General features: G+C 46.4%; 1 protein-coding gene across 1 annotated transcript in view; it reads left to right on the plus strand.

Moving 5' to 3' along the window:
* LOC142466603 (uncharacterized) overlaps nucleotides 1-19675 on the plus strand; it is a 49133-nt gene that overhangs the window by 11108 nt on the left and 18350 nt on the right. Inside the window, exons 2-4 of the mRNA XM_075571808.1 lie at nucleotides 4604-4744; nucleotides 8462-8605; nucleotides 12406-12549. Coding sequence (XP_075427923.1) covers nucleotides 4604-4744; nucleotides 8462-8605; nucleotides 12406-12549 — 429 coding nt within the window. The remainder of the gene's footprint in view (nucleotides 1-4603; nucleotides 4745-8461; nucleotides 8606-12405; nucleotides 12550-19675) is intronic.

The following is a 19675-nucleotide window of genomic DNA, read 5'->3' on the forward strand; positions in this document are numbered from 1 at the left end:
ATGGAACGAGAGTGGATTTCCCGGGAACAAGCACACGCCTCAAAGCTTATTCAGGCCTTCCACCGTAAATACCCCTCGAGACCATCCCTGGGTCGCCCGGAGGTCTCCCCTGAAGTGGGGGGTACAGTCGGGATCGGGGCTAGGCCACGCCCTTCGGACACATCACGCACCGTCATTGCGGATGTGCACAGAGCGCCGACAGCGCGAACACACCGCACTGAAGGGAGACAGCTCTTTGAAGGGGCGGTCTCTACACTCCGCTCCTGTGACGCAACTTCGGTGGACAGCCCCACTGGTAACACGCGCGTCGCATTCCTCATGAACCCGCACGCCGCGCTGTAAACAACATTAACCTTAGCTGCTCCTCACCTGATACCTGATACCTGTTACCTTTCAACCTATCAACACACAACCTATGTGTAATCACCTCCCTCTTACTACCTTCCTATTGGACCTCAGTCCTTTATAGGCTCAGTCAGCCCCTGGGCTACTGGCTGAGCATAAACTCCTGTTTGTGTATCCGTGCTTGCTTATTGCTGTTTGTTGCTGTTTCTGTGCCTTGTCTGACCTTCGTTGTGACCCCTGCTTGTACCTGAACTTCTCTTTTCTGTGACCCTGGACCTCGGCTCGCTTCTGGACTCCTGCTCTCTCCTCGACTACGGATTACAACTACTCTCTCCTCCCTTAACCCCTGACTATGGCAAGTACCACGACTCACCCGAACTCTCCTAACCTGACCTGGGTACACGACCCTGACTCTGCAATCCGGACCTGGTCTTGTGGTTGTAGGGCGGTGGTTATATACATCCCCACCTCACCCTCGCGGTCTACTCCCGTTTGAGGTGAGCACACGTTACACCTGGTTTGTTTACAAAGTTTCTTTGTTTTCTTCTTGCTTCCGATCTGGGCCTTCCATCTTTGGTTCCGGAAATGGTTATTGTTCATCTGATTGATCCATGTCCTTTTATCTTTGGTTCTGGTTTAGAAAATTGGGTTTGTTCTTCTGTAGTTTTGGACATCGGACATCTCTGGTTCCAAAAAGTGACAGATACCATGGACCTGTTAACGTTATACTTTCAGGGGAAAAAGAAATTCCGGTTTGTCTTGTACTTTGTGTCCAAATGGGACTCTTTCCAGGTTTCCAAATTCATCCTTCCCTGAGGAGAGGGAGAATCAAGTACAGTATCAGGTTCTTGGCAGTAATACTATAAACAGAGCTGAAGAACCATGTATGGAGAACATACATTGACAGTGATATCTGTTTATTCATATTGTGACATAGTCCAAAGATGTTAGGCAGCTTTCTGCCCCATTTTAGAGCAGAAAGTGCAGGAATAGTTAAAAATGATCCGTTCCACAGCTTCCCATTAACTCAGGCAGCTGGATGGAAAATCCAGACCACAGATTACAATGGCTCTAGTTCTCCCTCACCTGCTCTTCTAATCACATGCACAGGTATTTAGAGCAGAGAGGTTTTGCATTTCACTCTCTCGCCTTAGAGCCTGGGGGCTGGGGGTGTCGCTGCTCCCCTGCATCCAGTGTCGGGGTTGACGGCCCCTCCACGTATCACAGTACCAGAGGATTTGCCTGGACAGCACGAACAGATAAGACAAAACAAATGGTTACTGCTGTTGCTAAAAGACTGTGCTGTATCTTGTGACCCTAAATGAGAGAGCATTGTTTTAAGCTGTGGGACCAGTTTAGTTGGCCAGCAGCTGTTAGAGAGACTGATTCTGATGTGTAGTTAGATCCCTGAAAGGGATAGGATTTTGCTTATATGATTTTGGTTTTATTTCTTGAAATAACAGTGTGGGAGATAAAGTAACACTGAAATATGTGAACTGCTGAATGAAAGTATCTGAGTACCTCTAACCTTCACATGTTAAAGCTGCAGTACCTTACTTGGATGAAAATAAAGCAGGCAGAAGCCTGAGTTAAGCAGCATAATACTTTGCATGATCCTGTTTGTTGTATAATTAACCCTAGAAGACTGTGTCGGGGAGAACCCAGACAGACGTCAGCACTACAAAAGGGGGGCGTTTGTCACAATATGTACCTGTCTTTCCCTTGTATACTTTAGATTAAATTATATATACTATACTTTTCTTTGACTTTTGTGACCTAGAATTCTGCTTTACAACTTTCTACACTATACTAATGATATTACAACTTTTCTTTAAAATTTGAAAATAAATTGTATTTTTTTAAATATTTTTATCATTAATTATGATGGGTAATTATAACTATTGGGACAGGAAAAGGAGGGTCCCCGCTCAACCAAATATGTGTAAATTATTGCGTCTTTCTAGAGAGGTGCTATCAGGGCTAGGACACTTGGAAAACACGAAAGAGAGCGAGGACCCTTGGAGAGGCACACTACTCGAATACCTAAAAATAATAAAGTTTTATTTTATATGCCATACTCGGCTGCACCACGAACATCTTCATGACAGCTTACAGTTATCACTCCGGTTGCAGATGAGAGGCAGTGTGGACACACAGTCACATACATTGCACACCATGCCATGCTTGCTTGTATGCAGGAATACATTCTGGTCCATCTGTCTATAAGCTTAGATGGGGCACTCTGTATATGCACCACAGCGTCACGTGACGTCTTTTCTGTAGCGGGTTATGGTATCTTAGGCCATTTCACCAAGCACACCTTTACACTACACCCTATGAGATAGGGGGGGGGGGGGCTGTTTGGAGTGGCCTATCATTAGGTACAGTAGTGTTTCTCGTAAGCACAAGTGATAACTTTCATCTTGTTGTTTTGAGATAAAGAGGACATACAGCCGGTTGCACTGTATACAGGGTTGTTCTTTCCTCACACTAGTGCCACCTATATATGAGCTAGGTGTATACTAAGCGCACCTGCTTCTCAGCTATCATACCACACTAAGTGTATGACCTGTTTCCCTAATTACAGGTATAACAGCATAAGCAATTTTCCCAGCTCAGTGGCTACACAGTCAATGACATTCGGTTTGGGCAATCTGCTAGCTTCTCTGGTACAGCTACGTTTTGCTTCTTAATACTTACCTGGGCTACTTAATAGTCTGGTGACACTCATGCGCTCGAGTTTGGTTTTTAAATATATTTTTTGTGTATAGTTCAGATTTAAATAAAACTTTATTATTGTCATGGAACAGGATTCCATATTTCTCTGTCTCCCTTTGCAGCTTGTGGGATTCATGTCTCCCTAGTTTAGCTGCCTGTTATTTCCCCTGTCCCAGCAGCTAGCTGCATGTGAAAAGGCAACATTTTTTTGATACACATGTTTTTCACTCAGACATAGCCAGTGAGTTGCTATAGCAACCTCAGCCTTTCTCTCAGAATGGGCTAGTCTGCTCTCCCCCTCTGCCTTGCTCACAGATGGTCTGTCCCCAGACTATTCCTGCTACCCAGAATACCCTCACACTTCCTTTTACCTTCAACATTGGCTGAGTGACTACATTCTGTTACCTCTCCACTGGCAAGGCCTTATCCTTTTCACCTGCCCTTATTACAAAGCACCCACAGAGATACACTTTTCCAACACAAACATCTCATCCACAAGTGCCTGTTTTTATTGCTGCTTTCCTAAATAAAGTGAAGAAAATATACAGGACTTGTTGTGCTTTGGAAAGAGGGCTGGGTTGAAGCTATCTGGGCTGTTCATACCACACATGACTCTGGCCTCAGAATAATTATTTTTATGTATTAGAGTAGAGTGCATCCCTAGGGGTCCTTTCTCTTTTTCGTGTTTTTGGTAATTATAACTCCCATATTATATCCCCCCTCAGCTAACATGTATATGCTCGGACCAAGTTTGTTGCGGTAAGATACACATTTTTCCTGCAACTGGTTTTGTGGCTGCTGTAACCTTCAATATTTTTAATTACTGCTGTTCAAAAATCAGACAGGACAGGTTCATTTAAGAAAACAAATAGTTTGTTTCCTGTTACAAGTTTGAACGGAGAAACGTTAAGTAAAAACAAAAAAACAATTTAAAATAAAAATCTTTCCTGCATAACAAAAACAATCTTATTGTTTAATCACTATTTCTTTCTAATCTCTTATCTAGTCTACAGCAATTCACTGTGAATCTGGAAATCTCCCTTTAAAAGATTATAGACAGGTCTAGTTTTTATGAAAAATCTTTTATAAATTCCCTTGAAAAATTAACAAAAACGCCAACATTTTCTCCATCCTGTAATTGAAGTGGGCTGGGGTAAAAATCTATAAAGCTTCCTTCTATTGTTGTATTATTCCAATATGCGATATGGGGGGCGGGGGGGGGGGGGGTTATTTTGTGCGATATTGAGGGGGGGGGGTGTTATTGTGTACAATAGGGGGGTTATTGTGTATAATATGGGGGGGTTATGGGGTTATTGAGTTCAATATGGCGGGAGGGCGGTATTGTGTATGGGGAGAGAGTGAGGGGGAGAGTGGGACGGGGGAAGTGAAGGGGGGATGGGGTGCGGGGAGAGGGAGGGAGTGGGGAGTAGAGGGAGAGGGGGGAGATGTAAGGGTTAAGGGCACATTATGTGGGTGGCAGGGTTTGGAAGTGGGTGGTGTCCCCTGCTAACGTGTCCACTTCTTGTGACTGAAAAACCAGGACAGTGCCCCCCACCGAGGTACATGAGTGGCCATTACCTTGAGAAATGTCCTCAGCTCTGTAAAGGAGACAGCAGCTGCCCTGGGAACAAGAAATGCTGCCCCGATAGCTGCTACACCTTCTGCAAGCCTCCCGCAAAAGGTGAGCGATATAAAGTGGGCCTGAGTATCAACCAAACGCTGTGATCTCAGCACACACACACTGCGCGGTATTACGGCTCCCTGCACAGTATTACATTGCTCTGTGGGTTATAACATATCTCTGCGTGTTATTAAATCTCTCTTGGCGTGTTTTTACATCTCTATGCGTGTTATTACTTCTCACTCTGCGGGTTATAACATATCTCTTCGTGTTATTAAATCTCTCTTGGTGCGTTTTTACATCTCTATAGGTGTTATTACTTCTCACTCTGCGGGTTATAACATATCTCTTCGTGTTATTACTCCTCTCTCTGCGCGTTATTACTCCTCTCTCTGCGTTATTACTTCTCACTCTGCGGGTTATTACATATCTCTTTGTGTTATTACATTTCTCGGCACGTTATTACATCTCTCTCTGCGCGTTATTACTCCTCTCTCTGTGTTATTACTTCTCACTCTGCGCGTTATTACTGTACATATCTCTGCGTGTTATTACCTCTCTTGGCACGTTATTACATCTCTCTCTGCGCGTTATTACATATCTGCGCGTTATTACATATCGCTCTGCGTTTTATTACATCTCTCTCTGCGGGTTATTACATCTCTCTCTCTGCGCGTTATTACATATCTGCGCGTTATTACATATCGCTCTGCGTTTTATTACATCTCTCTCTGCGGGTTATTACATCTCTCTCTGCGCGTATATTACATCTCCCTCTGTGCATTATTACATCTCTCTGCGTGTTATTAGATCTCTCTCAGCACGTTATTACATCTCTCTGCGGGTTATTACATCTCACTCTGTGGATTATTACATCTCTCAGCACGTTATTACATTTCTCTGGCGTTATTACATCTCTCTGCGTGTTATTACATATCTCTGCGCGTTATTATACCACTCTCTGAGCGTTATTATTTTGCAATGATCGTTATTATATCTCTCTCTGCGTTTTATTACATCTCTCTGCGCGTATATTACATCTCTCTGTGCGTTATTACATCGCTCTGCATGCTATTATATCGCTCTGTGTTATTACATCTCTCTGCACGTTATTATATCGCTCTGCGTGTTATCACATCTCACTGTGCGGGTTATAACATATCTCTGTGCGTTATTACATCTTATTCTGCGTGTTATTACACTTCTCTTGGGCCATTATTACACCTCTTTCTTACCGTAATTATTTTGCTATGATCGTTATTACATCTCTCTGCATGCTATTATATCGCTCTGTGTTATTACATCTCCCTGCATGTAATTACATCTCTCTCTGCACGTTATTATATCACTCTATTACATTACATTGTGGGTTATTACATCTCGCTCTGCGCATTATTATATCTCTCTCTGTGCATTATTACATCTCTCTGCATGCTATTATATCGCTCTGCGTTATTACATCTCTCTGCACGTTATTATATCGCTCTGTGTGTTATTACATCTCTCCCTGCGTGTTATTACATCTCTCTGCACGTTATTATATCGCTCTGTGTGTTATTACATCTCTCCCTGCATGTTATTACATCGCTCTCTGCATGTTATTAAATCGGTCTCGGAGTTATCCCATATCTCTCCGCGCGTTATTACATCTCTCTCTACGCTTTATTACATCTCTCTCTACGCGTTGTTACATCTCTCTCTATGCGTCATTACATCTCTCTGCCCGTTATTACATCTCTCTCTACGCATTATTACATCTCTCTGCCCGTTATTACATCTCTCTCTACGCATTATTACATCTCTCTCTGTGCGTTATTTTGCTATGATCGTTATTACATCTCTTTCTGCGGGTAATTACATCTCTCTCTACGCATTATTACATCTCTCTCTACGCATTATTACATCTCTCTCTGTGCGTTATTTTGCTATGATCGTTATTACATCTCTTTCTGCGGGTAATTACATCTCTCTCTACGCATTATTACATCTCTCTCTACGCATTATTACATCTCTCTCTGCGTTATTTTGCTATGATCGTTATTACATCTCTTTCTGCGGGTTATTACATCTCTCTCTGCGAGTTATTATATCTCTCTCTGCGCGGTATTACATCTCTTTCTGCGGGTAATTACATCTCTCTCTGCGAGTTATTATATCTCTCTCTGCGCGGTATTACATCGCTCTGCGCGTTATTACATCTCTCTCTGCGCATTATAACATCTCTCTGCATGCTATTATATCGCTCTGCGTTATTACATCCCTGCACGTTATTATATCGCTCTGTGTGTTATTACTTCATCTCTGCGTGTTATTACATCTCTGTGCATGCGTTACTGCTGCGCGTCATTACATCTCTTGCTGCGCGTTATTACACCGCTTTCATTGCATTATTACACCTCTTTCTGACCGTATTATTTTGCTATGATCGTTATTACATCTCCTGCATGTAATTACATCTCTCTTTGCACGTTATTATATCACTTTGCACGTTATTACATCTCTCTCTGCGTGTTATTACATTACACTGTGGGTTATTACATCTCTCTGCATTTTATTACATCTCTCTTTGCACATTATTATATCACTCTGCACGTTATTACATCTCTCTCTGCGTGTTATTACATTACACTGCGTGTTATTACATCTCTCTGCATTTTATTACATCTCTCTTTGCACATTATTATATCACTCTGCACGTTATTATATCACTCTGCACGTTATTACATCTCTCTCTGCGTGTTATTACATTACACTGTGGGTTATTACATCTCGCTCTGCGTGTTATTACATCTCTCTCTGTGCGTTATTACATCTCTCTGCATGCTATTATATCGGTCTCGGAGTTATCCCATATCTCTCCGCGCGTTATAAACTCTCTCTCTGCGCGTTATTAAATCTCTCTGCGCGTTATTACATCTCTCTCTACACGTTGTTACATCTCTCTCTACGCGTTGTTACATCTCTCTCTACGCGTTGTTACATCTCTCTCTGCCCGTTGTTACATCTCTCTCTTCCCGTTGTTACATCTCTCTCTATGCGTTATTACATCTCTCTGCCCGTTATTACATTGCTCTGCGCGTTATTACATTGCTCTGCGCAGTATTACTTCTCTCTGCGCGTTATTACATTGCTCTGCACAGTATTACTTCTCTCTGCGCATTATTATATTGCTCTGCGCAGTATTACTTCTCTCTGCGCGTTATTACATTGCTCTGTGCGTTATTACATTGCTCTGCGCAGTATTACTTCTCTCTGCGCATTATTACATCGCTCTGCGCAGTATTACTTCTCTCTGCGCGTTATTACATCGCTCTGCGCAGTATTACTTCTCTCTGCGCGTTATTACATTGCTCTGCGCAGTATTACTTCTCTCTGTGCATTATTACATTGCTCTGCGCAGTATTACTTCTCTCTGTGCATTATTACATCGCTCTGCGCAGTATTACTTCTCTCTGCGCGTTATTACATTGCTCTGCGCAGTATTACTTCTCTCTGCGCGTTATTACATTGCTCTGCGCAGTATTACTTCTCTCTGCGTGTTATTTCATTGCTCTGCACAATATTACTTCTCTCTGCGCGTTATTACATTGCTCTACACATTATTACTTCTCTCTGCGGGTTATTACATTGCTCTGCGGGTTATTACATCGCTCTGCGCATTATTACACCTCTCGCTCTGCGGGTTATTACATCGCTCTGCGCATTATTACACCTCTCGCTGCTCCTCATTACATTGCTCTGCGCGTAATTATATCACATTGTGATGTGTTTGCGCAGTGAGACCGGGTTCCTGCCCCCCGCCGCCCCTCGGACCCGCGGCTGAACGTTGTGATGATACATGTACGTCCGACAGTGAATGCGCGGACGGGTCCAAGTGCTGTCACCGGGGCTGCGGGCTCAAGTGTATGCCGTCTGTGACAGGTAACACTCATACTCTCTCTCTTACCCCCATTATACCCCTTTTGTGCCACTCCTACCCCTCATACCCCCTCACACACATACCCCCTGATACACCCACACATACCCCCTCACACTCACACACACACCCTCATACACACTAATATACCCCCTCACACACTTATATTCACATACCCCCTCACATACCCTGCTCACACACATCCCCCTCATACAACCACACATGCCCCCCTTTAGAGCTCCTCATACACTCACACACTCACTCACATACCCCCCTAACAACTCCTCATACAGCCACACATACCCCCCTCAGACACTCACTCAAATACCCCCTCATAAACTCACACATACCCCCTCACACACTCACGCTCACTCAAATACTCCCCTCACACACACACACACACAACCCCCCCACACACACACTCAAACTTACTCACATACCCCCCTCATACTCACAATCACAAACCACCCTCACAGCCCCTCATACACCCACACATACCCCCACACACTCACATACTCCCCTCACAGCCACACACTCAACCCCTCACAGCCACGTATACACCCACACATACGCCCTCACACACCCTCATACACGCATGCGCATTCACACTGACACTCGCATACCTTCCTCACACATACACACTCACATATCCCACTCAAAGCCCATCATACACCCGCGCATACCCCCCATCATACACTCACTCACGTACCCCCTCAAGCACTCACAAACCACCTCACACTTATATACCCCCCTCAGAGCCCCTCATACACCCACACATACCCCCTCACACTCCCCCTCACACACTCACATACCCCCCTCATAGCCTCTCATACACCCTCACACATACACACTCACATACCCCCTCACACATATCCACACTCACATACCCCCTCACACATATCCACACTCACATACCCCCTCACACATATACACACTCACATACCCCCTCACACATATACACACTCACATACCCCTCACACATATACACACTCACATACCCCCTCACACATATACACACTCACATACCCCCTCACACATATACACACTCACATACCCCCTCACACATATACACACTCACATACCCCCTCACACATATCCACACTCACATACCCCCTCACACATATACACACTCACATACCCCCTCACACATATACACACTCACATACCCCCTCACACATATACACACTCACATACCCCCTCACACATATACACACTCACATACCCCCTCACACATATACACACTCACATACCCCCTCACACATATACACACTCACATACCCCCTCACACATATCCACACTCACATACCCCCTCACACATATCCACACTCACATACCCCCTCACACATATCCACACTCACATACCCCCTCACACATATACACACTCACATACCCCCTCACACATATACACACTCACATACCCCCTCACACATATACACACTCACATACCCCCTCACACATATACACACTCACATACCCCCTCACACATATACACACTCACATACCCCCTCACACATATACACACTCACATACCCCCTCACACATATACACACTCACATACCCCCTCACACATATACACACTCACATACCCCCTCACACATATCCACACTCACATACCCCCTCACACATATCCACACTCACATACCCCCTCACACATATCCACACTCACATACCCCCTCACACATATCCACACTCACATACCCCCTCACACATATCCACACTCACATACCCCCTCACACATATCCACACTCACATATCCACACTCACATACCCCCTCACACATATACACACTCACATACCCCCTCACACATATACACACTCACATACCCCCTCACACATATACACACTCACATACCCCCTCACACATATACACACTCACATACCCCCTCACACATATACACACTCACATACCCCCTCACACATATACACACTCACATACCCCCTCACACATATACACACTCACATACCCCCTCACACATATCCACACTCACATACCCCCTCACACATATCCACACTCACATACCCTCTCACACATATCCACACTCACATACCCCCTCACACATATCCACACTCACATACCCCCTCACACATATCCACACTCACATACCCCCTCACACATATCCACACTCACATATCCACACTCACATACCCACACACACACACACACACACACACACACACACACACACACACACACACACACACACACACACACACACACACACACACACACACACACACACACACACACACACACACATCACCTTCCCATTTGCTCTCAGTCCCTCCTGCTCCTCTTCCCCACCATATGCTTAGTTCCCCTGCTCAGTCTCCCCCCCCTCACATCCCCTGCTCAGTCTCCCCCCCCTCACTTCCCCTGCTCAGTCTCCCCCCTCACCTCCCCTGCTCAGCCTCCCCCCTCACCTCCCTTGCTCAGCCTCCCCCCTCACCACCAATGCTCAGTCTCCCCCTCACCTCCCCTGCTCAGTCTCCCCCCCCTCACTTCCCCTGCTCAGTCTCCCCCTCACCTCCCCTGCTCAGTCTCCCCCCCCCCCCTCGCCTCCCCCCTCACCTCCCATGCTCAGCCTCCCACCTCACCTCCCCTGCTCAGTCTCCCCCCCCCCTCACCTCCCCTGCTCAGCCTCCCCCCTCACCTCCCCTGCTCAGTCTCCCCCGCCCTCACCTCCCCTGCTCAGCCTCCCCCCTCACCTCCCATGCTCAGTCTCCCCCTCACCTCCCATGCTCAGTCTCCCCCATCACCTCCCCTGCTCAGTCTCCCCCTCACCTCCCCTGCTCAGTCTCCCCCCTCACCTCCCCTGCTCACTCTCCCCCCTCACCTCCCCTGCTCACTCCCCCCCTCACCTCCCCTGCTCACTCTCCCCCCTCACCTCCCCTGCTCACTCTCCCCCCTCACCTCCCCTGCTCACTCTCCCCCCTCACCTCCCCTGCTCACTCTCCCCTGCTCACTCTCCCCCCTCACCTCCCCTGCTCACTCTCCCCCCTCACCTCCCCTGCTCACTCTCCCCCCTCACCTCCCCTGCTCACTCTCCCCCCTCACCTCCCCTGCTCACTCTCCCCTGCTCACTCTTCCCCCTCACCTCCCCTGCTCACTCTCCCCCCTCACCTCCCCTGCTCACTCTCCCCCCTCACCTCCCCTGCTCACTCTCCCCTGCTCACTCTCCCCTGCTCACTCTTCCCCCTCACCTCCCCTGCTCACTCTCCCCCCTCACCTCCCCTGCTCACTCTCCCCCCTCACCTCCCCTGCTCAGTCTCCCCCCTCACCTCCCCTGCTCACTCTCCCCCCTCACCTCCCCTGCTCACTCCCCCCCTCACCTCCCCTGCTCACTCTCCCCCCTCACCTCCCCTGCTCACTCTCCCCCCTCACCTCCCCTGCTCACTCTCCCCCCTCACCTCCCCTGCTCACTCTCCCCTGCTCACTCTCCCCCCCTCACCTCCCCTGCTCACTCTCCCCCCTCACCTCCCCTGCTCACTCTCCCCCCTCACCTCCCCTGCTCACTCTCCCCCCTCACCTCCCCTGCTCACTCTCCCCTGCTCACTCTCCCCCCTCACCTCCCCTGCTCACTCTCCCCCCTCACCTCCCCTGCTCACTCTCCCCCCTCACCTCCCCTGCTCACTCTCCCCCCTCACCTCCCCTGCTCACTCTCCCCTGCTCACTCTTCCCCCTCACCTCCCCTGCTCACTCTCCCCCCTCACCTCCCCTGCTCACTCTCCCCCCTCACCTCCCCTGCTCACTCTCCCCTGCTCACTCTCCCCTGCTCACTCTTCCCCCTCTGTCTCCCTGTCCCAGAGAAGACAGGGTTCTGTGCGAATGAGCCGACATCGCCATGTATCCGACCGGCGCGTCCGCTGTGTGGTTCTGACACCGACTGTCCCAACAATGAGAAATGCTGTGAAGACCCGTGCCGGTCCCAGTGTGAGAAACCCCTGCAAGGTAATCCCACCGCATGGGGAGTTATAGGGGGGGTTATATGGGGTAATAGGAGGAGTTATAGGGAGCGGTTATATGGGGTAATAGGAGGAGTTATAGGGAGCGGTTATATGGGGTAATAGGAGGAGTTATAGGGAGCGGTTATATGGGGTAATAGGAGGAGTTATAGGGAGTGATTATATGGGGTAATAGGAGGAGTTATAGGGAGAGGTTATATGGGGTAATAGGAGGAGTTATAGGGAGGGGTTATATGGGGTAATAGGAGGAGTTATAGGGAGAGGTTATATGGGGTAATAGGAGGAGTTATAGGGAGTGGTTATATGGGGTAATAGGAGGAGTTATAGGGAGGGGTTATATGGGGTAATAGGAGGAGTTATAGGGAGTGGTTATATGGGGTAATAGGAGGAGTTATAGGGAGGGGTTATATGGGGTAATAGGAGGAGTTATAGGGAGTGGTTATATGGGGTAATAGGAGGAGTTATAGGGAGGGGTTATATGGGGTAATAGGAGGAGTTATAGGGAGCGGTTATATGGGGTAATAGGAGGAGTTATAGGGAGAGGTTATATGGGGTAATAGGAGGAGTTATAGGGAGCGGTTATATGGGGTAATAGGAGGAGTTATAGGGAGCGGTTATATGGGGTAATAGGAGGAGTTATAGGGAGAGGTTATATGGGGTAATAGGAGGAGTTATAGGGAGCGGTTATATGGGGTAATAGGAGGAGATATAGGGAGCGGTTATATGGGGTAATAGGAGGAGTTATAGGGAGGGGTTATATGGGGTAATAGGAGGAGTTATAGGGAGCGGTTATATGGGGTAATAGGAGGAGTTATAGGGAGCGGTTATATGGGGTAATAGGAGGAGATATAGGGAGCGGTTATATGGGGTAATAGGAGGAGTTATAGGGAGCGGTTATATGGGGTAATAGGAGGAGTTATAGGGAGCGGTTATATGGGGTAATAGGAGGAGTTATAGGGAGGGGTTATATGGGGTAATAGGAGGAGTTATAGGGAGCGGTTATATGGGGTAATAGGAGGAGTTATAGGGAGTGGTTATATGGGGTAATAGGAGGAGTTATAGGGAGGGGTTATATGGGGTAATAGGAGGAGTTATAGGGAGTGGTTATATGGGGTAATAGGAGGAGTTATAGGGAGGGGTTATATGGGGTAATAGGAGGAGTTATAGGGAGCGGTTATATGGGGTAATAGGAGGAGTTATAGGGAGAGGTTATATGGGGTAATAGGAGGAGTTATAGGGAGCGGTTATATGGGGTAATAGGAGGAGTTATAGGGAGCGGTTATATGGGGTAATAGGAGGAGTTATAGGGAGAGGTTATATGGGGTAATAGGAGGAGTTATAGGGAGCGGTTATATGGGGTAATAGGAGGAGATATAGGGAGCGGTTATATGGGGTAATAGGAGGAGTTATAGGGAGGGGTTATATGGGGTAATAGGAGGAGTTATAGGGAGCGGTTATATGGGGTAATAGGAGGAGTTATAGGGAGCGGTTATATGGGGTAATAGGAGGAGATATAGGGAGCGGTTATATGGGGTAATAGGAGGAGTTATAGGGAGCGGTTATATGGGGTAATAGGAGGAGTTATAGGGAGCGGTTATATGGGGTAATAGGAGGAGTTATAGGGAGGGGTTATATGGGGTAATAGGAGGAGTTATAGGGAGCGGTTATATGGGGTAATAGGAGGAGTTATAGGGAGAGGTTATATGGGGTAATAGGAGGAGTTATAGGGAGCGGTTATATGGGGTAATAGGAGGAGTTATAGGGAGCGGTTATATGGGGTAATAGGAGGAGTTATAGGGAGGGGTTATATGGGGTAATAGGAGGAGTTATAGGGAGAGGTTATATGGGGTAATAGGAGGAGTTATAGGGAGCGGTTATATGGGGTAATAGGAGGAGTTATAGGGAGAGGTTATATGGGGTAATAGGAGGAGTTATAGGGAGCGGTTATATGGGGTAATAGGAGTAGTTATAGGGAGGGGTTATATGGGGTAATAGGAGGAGTTATAGGGAGAGGTTATATGGGGTAATAGGAGGAGTTATAGGGAGTGGTTATATGGGGTAATAGGAGGAGTTATAGGGAGGGGTTATATGGGGTAATAGGAGGAGTTATAGGGAGTGGTTATATGGGGTAATAGGAGGAGTTATAGGGAGGGGTTATATGGGGTAATAGGAGGAGTTATAGGGAGTGGTTATATGGGGTAATAGGAGGAGTTATAGGGAGGGGTTATATGGGGTAATAGGAGGAGTTATAGGGAGCGGTTATATGGGGTAATAGGAGGAGTTATAGGGAGAGGTTATATGGGGTAATAGGAGGAGTTATAGGGAGCGGTTATATGGGGTAATAGGAGGAGTTATAGGGAGCGGTTATATGGGGTAATAGGAGGAGTTATAGGGAGAGGTTATATGGGGTAATAGGAGGAGTTATAGGGAGCGGTTATATGGGGTAATAGGAGGAGATATAGGGAGCGGTTATATGGGGTAATAGGAGGAGTTATAGGGAGGGGTTATATGGGGTAATAGGAGGAGTTATAGGGAGCGGTTATATGGGGTAATAGGAGGAGTTATAGGGAGCGGTTATATGGGGTAATAGGAGGAGATATAGGGAGCGGTTATATGGGGTAATAGGAGGAGTTATAGGGAGCGGTTATATGGGGTAATAGGAGGAGTTATAGGGAGCGGTTATATGGGGTAATAGGAGGAGTTATAGGGAGGGGTTATATGGGGTAATAGGAGGAGTTATAGGGAGCGGTTATATGGGGTAATAGGAGGAGTTATAGGGAGAGGTTATATGGGGTAATAGGAGGAGTTATAGGGAGCGGTTATATGGGGTAATAGGAGGAGTTATAGGGAGCGGTTATATGGGGTAATAGGAGGAGATATAGGGAGCGGTTATATGGGGTAATAGGAGGAGTTATAGGGAGCGGTTATATGGGGTAATAGGAGGAGTTATAGGGAGAGGTTATATGGGGTAATAGGAGGAGTTATAGGGAGGGGTTATATGGGGTAATAGGAGGAGTTATAGGGAGAGGTTATATGGGGTAATAGGAGGAGTTATAGGGAGCGGTTATATGGGGTAATAGGAGGAGTTATAGGGAGAGGTTATATGGGGTAATAGGAGGAGTTATAGGGAGCGGTTATATGGGGTAATAGGAGGAGTTATAGGGAGAGGTTATATGGGGTAATAGGAGGAGTTATAGGGAGCGGTTATATGGGGTAATAGGAGGAGTTATAGGGAGGGGTTATATGGGGTAATAGGAGGAGTTATAGGGAGCGGTTATATGGGGTAATAGGAGGAGTTATAGGGAGGGGTTATATGGGGTAATAGGAGGAGTTATAGGGAGTGGTTATATGGGGTAATAGGAGGAGTTATAGGGAGGGGTTATATGGGGTAATAGGAGGAGTTATAGGGAGCGGTTATATGGGGTAATAGGAGGAGTTATAGGGAGAGGTTATATGGGGTAATAGGAGGAGTTATAGGGAGCGGTTATATGGGGTAATAGGAGGAGTTATAGGGAGCGGTTATATGGGGTAATAGGAGGAGTTATAGGGAGAGGTTATATGGGGTAATAGGAGGAGTTATAGGGAGCGGTTATATGGGGTAATAGGAGGAGATATAGGGAGCGGTTATATGGGGTAATAGGAGGAGTTATAGGGAGGGGTTATATGGGGTAATAGGAGGAGTTATAGGGAGCGGTTATATGGGGTAATAGGAGGAGTTATAGGGAGCGGTTATATGGGGTAATAGGAGGAGATATAGGGAGCGGTTATATGGGGTAATAGGAGGAGTTATAGGGAGCGGTTATATGGGGTAATAGGAGGAGTTATAGGGAGCGGTTATATGGGGTAATAGGAGGAGTTATAGGGAGGGGTTATATGGGGTAATAGGAGGAGTTATAGGGAGCGGTTATATGGGGTAATAGGAGGAGTTATAGGGAGAGGTTATATGGGGTAATAGGAGGAGTTATAGGGAGCGGTTATATGGGGTAATAGGAGGAGTTATAGGGAGCGGTTATATGGGGTAATAGGAGGAGATATAGGGAGCGGTTATATGGGGTAATAGGAGGAGTTATAGGGAGCGGTTATATGGGGTAATAGGAGGAGTTATAGGGAGAGGTTATATGGGGTAATAGGAGGAGTTATAGGGAGGGGTTATATGGGGTAATAGGAGGAGTTATAGGGAGGGGTTATATGGGGTAATAGGAGGAGTTATAGGGAGCGGTTATATGGGGTAATAGGAGGAGTTATAGGGAGAGGTTATATGGGGTAATAGGAGGAGTTATAGGGAGCGGTTATATGGGGTAATAGGAGGAGTTATAGGGGGGGTTATATGGGGTAATAGGAGGAGTTATAGGGAGAGGTTATATGGGGTAATAGGAGGAGTTATAGGGAGGGGTTATATGGGGTAATAGGAGGAGTTATAGGGAGGGGTTATATGGGGTAATAGGAGGAGTTATAGGGAGGGGTTATATGGGGTAATAGGAGGAGTTATAGGGAGCGGATATGGGGTAATAGGAGTTATAGGGAGCGGTTATATGGGGTAATAGGAGGAGTTATAGGGAGCGGTTATATGGAGTAATAGGAGGAGTTATAGGGAGCGGTTATATGGGGTAATAGGAGGAGTTATAGTAAATGGTTATATGGGGTAATAGGAGGCGTTATAGGGAGCGGTTATATGGGGTAATAGGAGGAGTTATAGTAAATGGTTATATGTGGTAATAGGAGGCGTTATAGGGAGAGGTTATATGGGGTAATAGGAGGAGTTATAGGGAGCGCTTATATGGAGTAATAGGAGGAGTTATAGGGAGCGGTTATATGGGGTAATAGGAGGAGTTATAGTAAATGGTTATATGGGGTAATAGGAGGCGTTATAGGGAGCGGTTATATGGGGTAATAGGAGGAGTTATAGTAAATGGTTATATGTGGTAATAGGAGGAGTTATAGGGAGAGGTTATATGGGGTAATAGGAGGAGTTATAGGGAGAGGTTATATGGGGTAATAGGAGGAGTTATAGGGAGCGGTTATATGGGGTAATAGGAGGAGTTATAGGGAGCGGATATGGGGTAATAGGAGTTATAGGGAGCGGTTATATGGGGTAATAGGAGGAGTTATAGGGATAGGTTATATGGGGTAATAGGAGGAGTTATAGGGAGCGGTTATATGGGGTAATAGGAGGAGTTATAGGGAGCGGTTATATGGAGTAATAGGAGGAGTTATAGGGAGCGGTTATATGGGGTAATAGGAGGAGTTATAGTAAATGGTTATATGGGGTAATAGGAGGCGTTATAGGGAGCGGTTATATGGGGTAATAGGAGGAGTTATAGTAAATGGTTATATGGGGTAATAGGAGGCGTTATAGGGAGAGGTTATATGGGGTAATAGGAGGAGTTATAGGGAGCGGTTATATGGGGTAATAGGAGGAGTTATAGGGAGCGGATATGGGGTAATAGGAGGAGTTATAGGGAGGGGTTATATGGGGCAATAGGAATTATAGGGAGCGGTTATATGGGGCAATAGGAGTTATAGGGAGCGGTTATATGGGGTAATAGGAGGAGTTATAGGGAGCGGTTATATGGGGTAATAGGAGGAGTTATATGGGGTAATAGGAGGAGTTATAGGGAGAGGTTATATGGGGTAATAGGAGGAGTTATAGGGAGCGGTTATATGGGGTAATAGGAGGAGTTATAGGGAGCAGTTATATGGGGTAATAGGAGGAGTTATAGGAAGTGGTTATATGGGGTAATAGGAGGAGTTATAGGAAGTGGTTATATGGGGTAATAGGAGGAGTTATAGGGAGCGGTTATATGGGGTAATAGGAGGAGTTATAGGGAGCGCTTATATGGAGTACTAGGAGGAGTTATAGGGAGCGGTTATATGGGGTAATAGGAGGAGTTATAGGAAGTGGTTATATGGGGTAATAGGAGGAGTTATAGGGAGCGGTTATATGGGGTAATAGGAGGAGTTATAGGGAGCGGTTATATGGGGTAATAGGAGGAGTTATAGGGAGCAGTTATATGGGGTAATAGGAGTTATAGGGAGCGGTTATATGGGGTAATAGGAGTTATAGGGAGCGGTTATATGGGGTAATAGGAGGAGTTATAGGGAGCAGTTATATGGGGTAATAGGAGGAGATATAAGGAGCGGTTATATGGGGTAATAGGAGGAGTTATAGGGAGCAGTTATATGGGGTAATAGGAGTTATAGGGAGCGGTTATATGGGGTAATAGGAGGAGTTATAGGGAGAGGTTATATGGGGTAATAGGAGGAGTTATAGGGAGCGGTTATATGGGGTAATAGGAGGAGTTATAGGGAGCGCTTATATGGAGTAATAGGAGGAGTTATAGGGAGCGGTTATATGGGGTAATAGGAGGAGTTATAGTAAATGGTTATATGGGGTAATAGGAGGCGTTATAGGGAGCGGTTATATGGGGTAATAGGAGGAGTTATAGTAAATGGTTATATGGGGTAATAGGAGGCGTTATAGGGAGAGGTTATATGGGGTAATAGGAGGAGTTATAGGGAGCGGTTATATGGGGTAATAGGAGGAGTTATAGGGAGCGGATATGGGGTAATAGGAGTTATAGGGAGGGGTTATATGGGGCAATAGGAGGAGTTATAGGGAGCGGTTATATGGGGTAATAGGAGGAGTTATAGGGAGGGGTTATATGGGGCAATAGGAATTATAGGGAGCGGTTATATGGGGCAATAGGAGTTATAGGGAGCGGTTATATTGGGTAATAGGAGGAGTTATAGGGAGCGGTTATATGGGGTAATAGGAGGAGTTATATGGGGTAATAGGAGGAGTTATAGGGAGAGGTTATATGGGGTAATAGGAGGAGTTATAGGGAGCGCTTATATGGGGTAATAGGAGGAGTTATAGGGAGAGGTTATATGGGGCAATAGGAGGAGTTATAGGGAGCGGTTATATGGGGTAATAGGAGGAGTTATAGGGAGCGGTTATATGGGGTAATAGGAGGAGTTATAGAGAGTGGTTATATGGGGTAATAGGAGGAGTTATAGGGAGGGGTTATATGGGGTAATAGGAGGAGTTATAGGGAGCGATTATATGGGGTAATAGGAGGAGTTATAGGGAGAGGTTATATGGGGCAATAGGA

Source organism: Ascaphus truei, chromosome 15 (assembly GCF_040206685.1).
Source record: "Ascaphus truei isolate aAscTru1 chromosome 15, aAscTru1.hap1, whole genome shotgun sequence".
NCBI classification, from domain to species: Eukaryota; Metazoa; Chordata; class Amphibia; order Anura; family Ascaphidae; genus Ascaphus; species Ascaphus truei.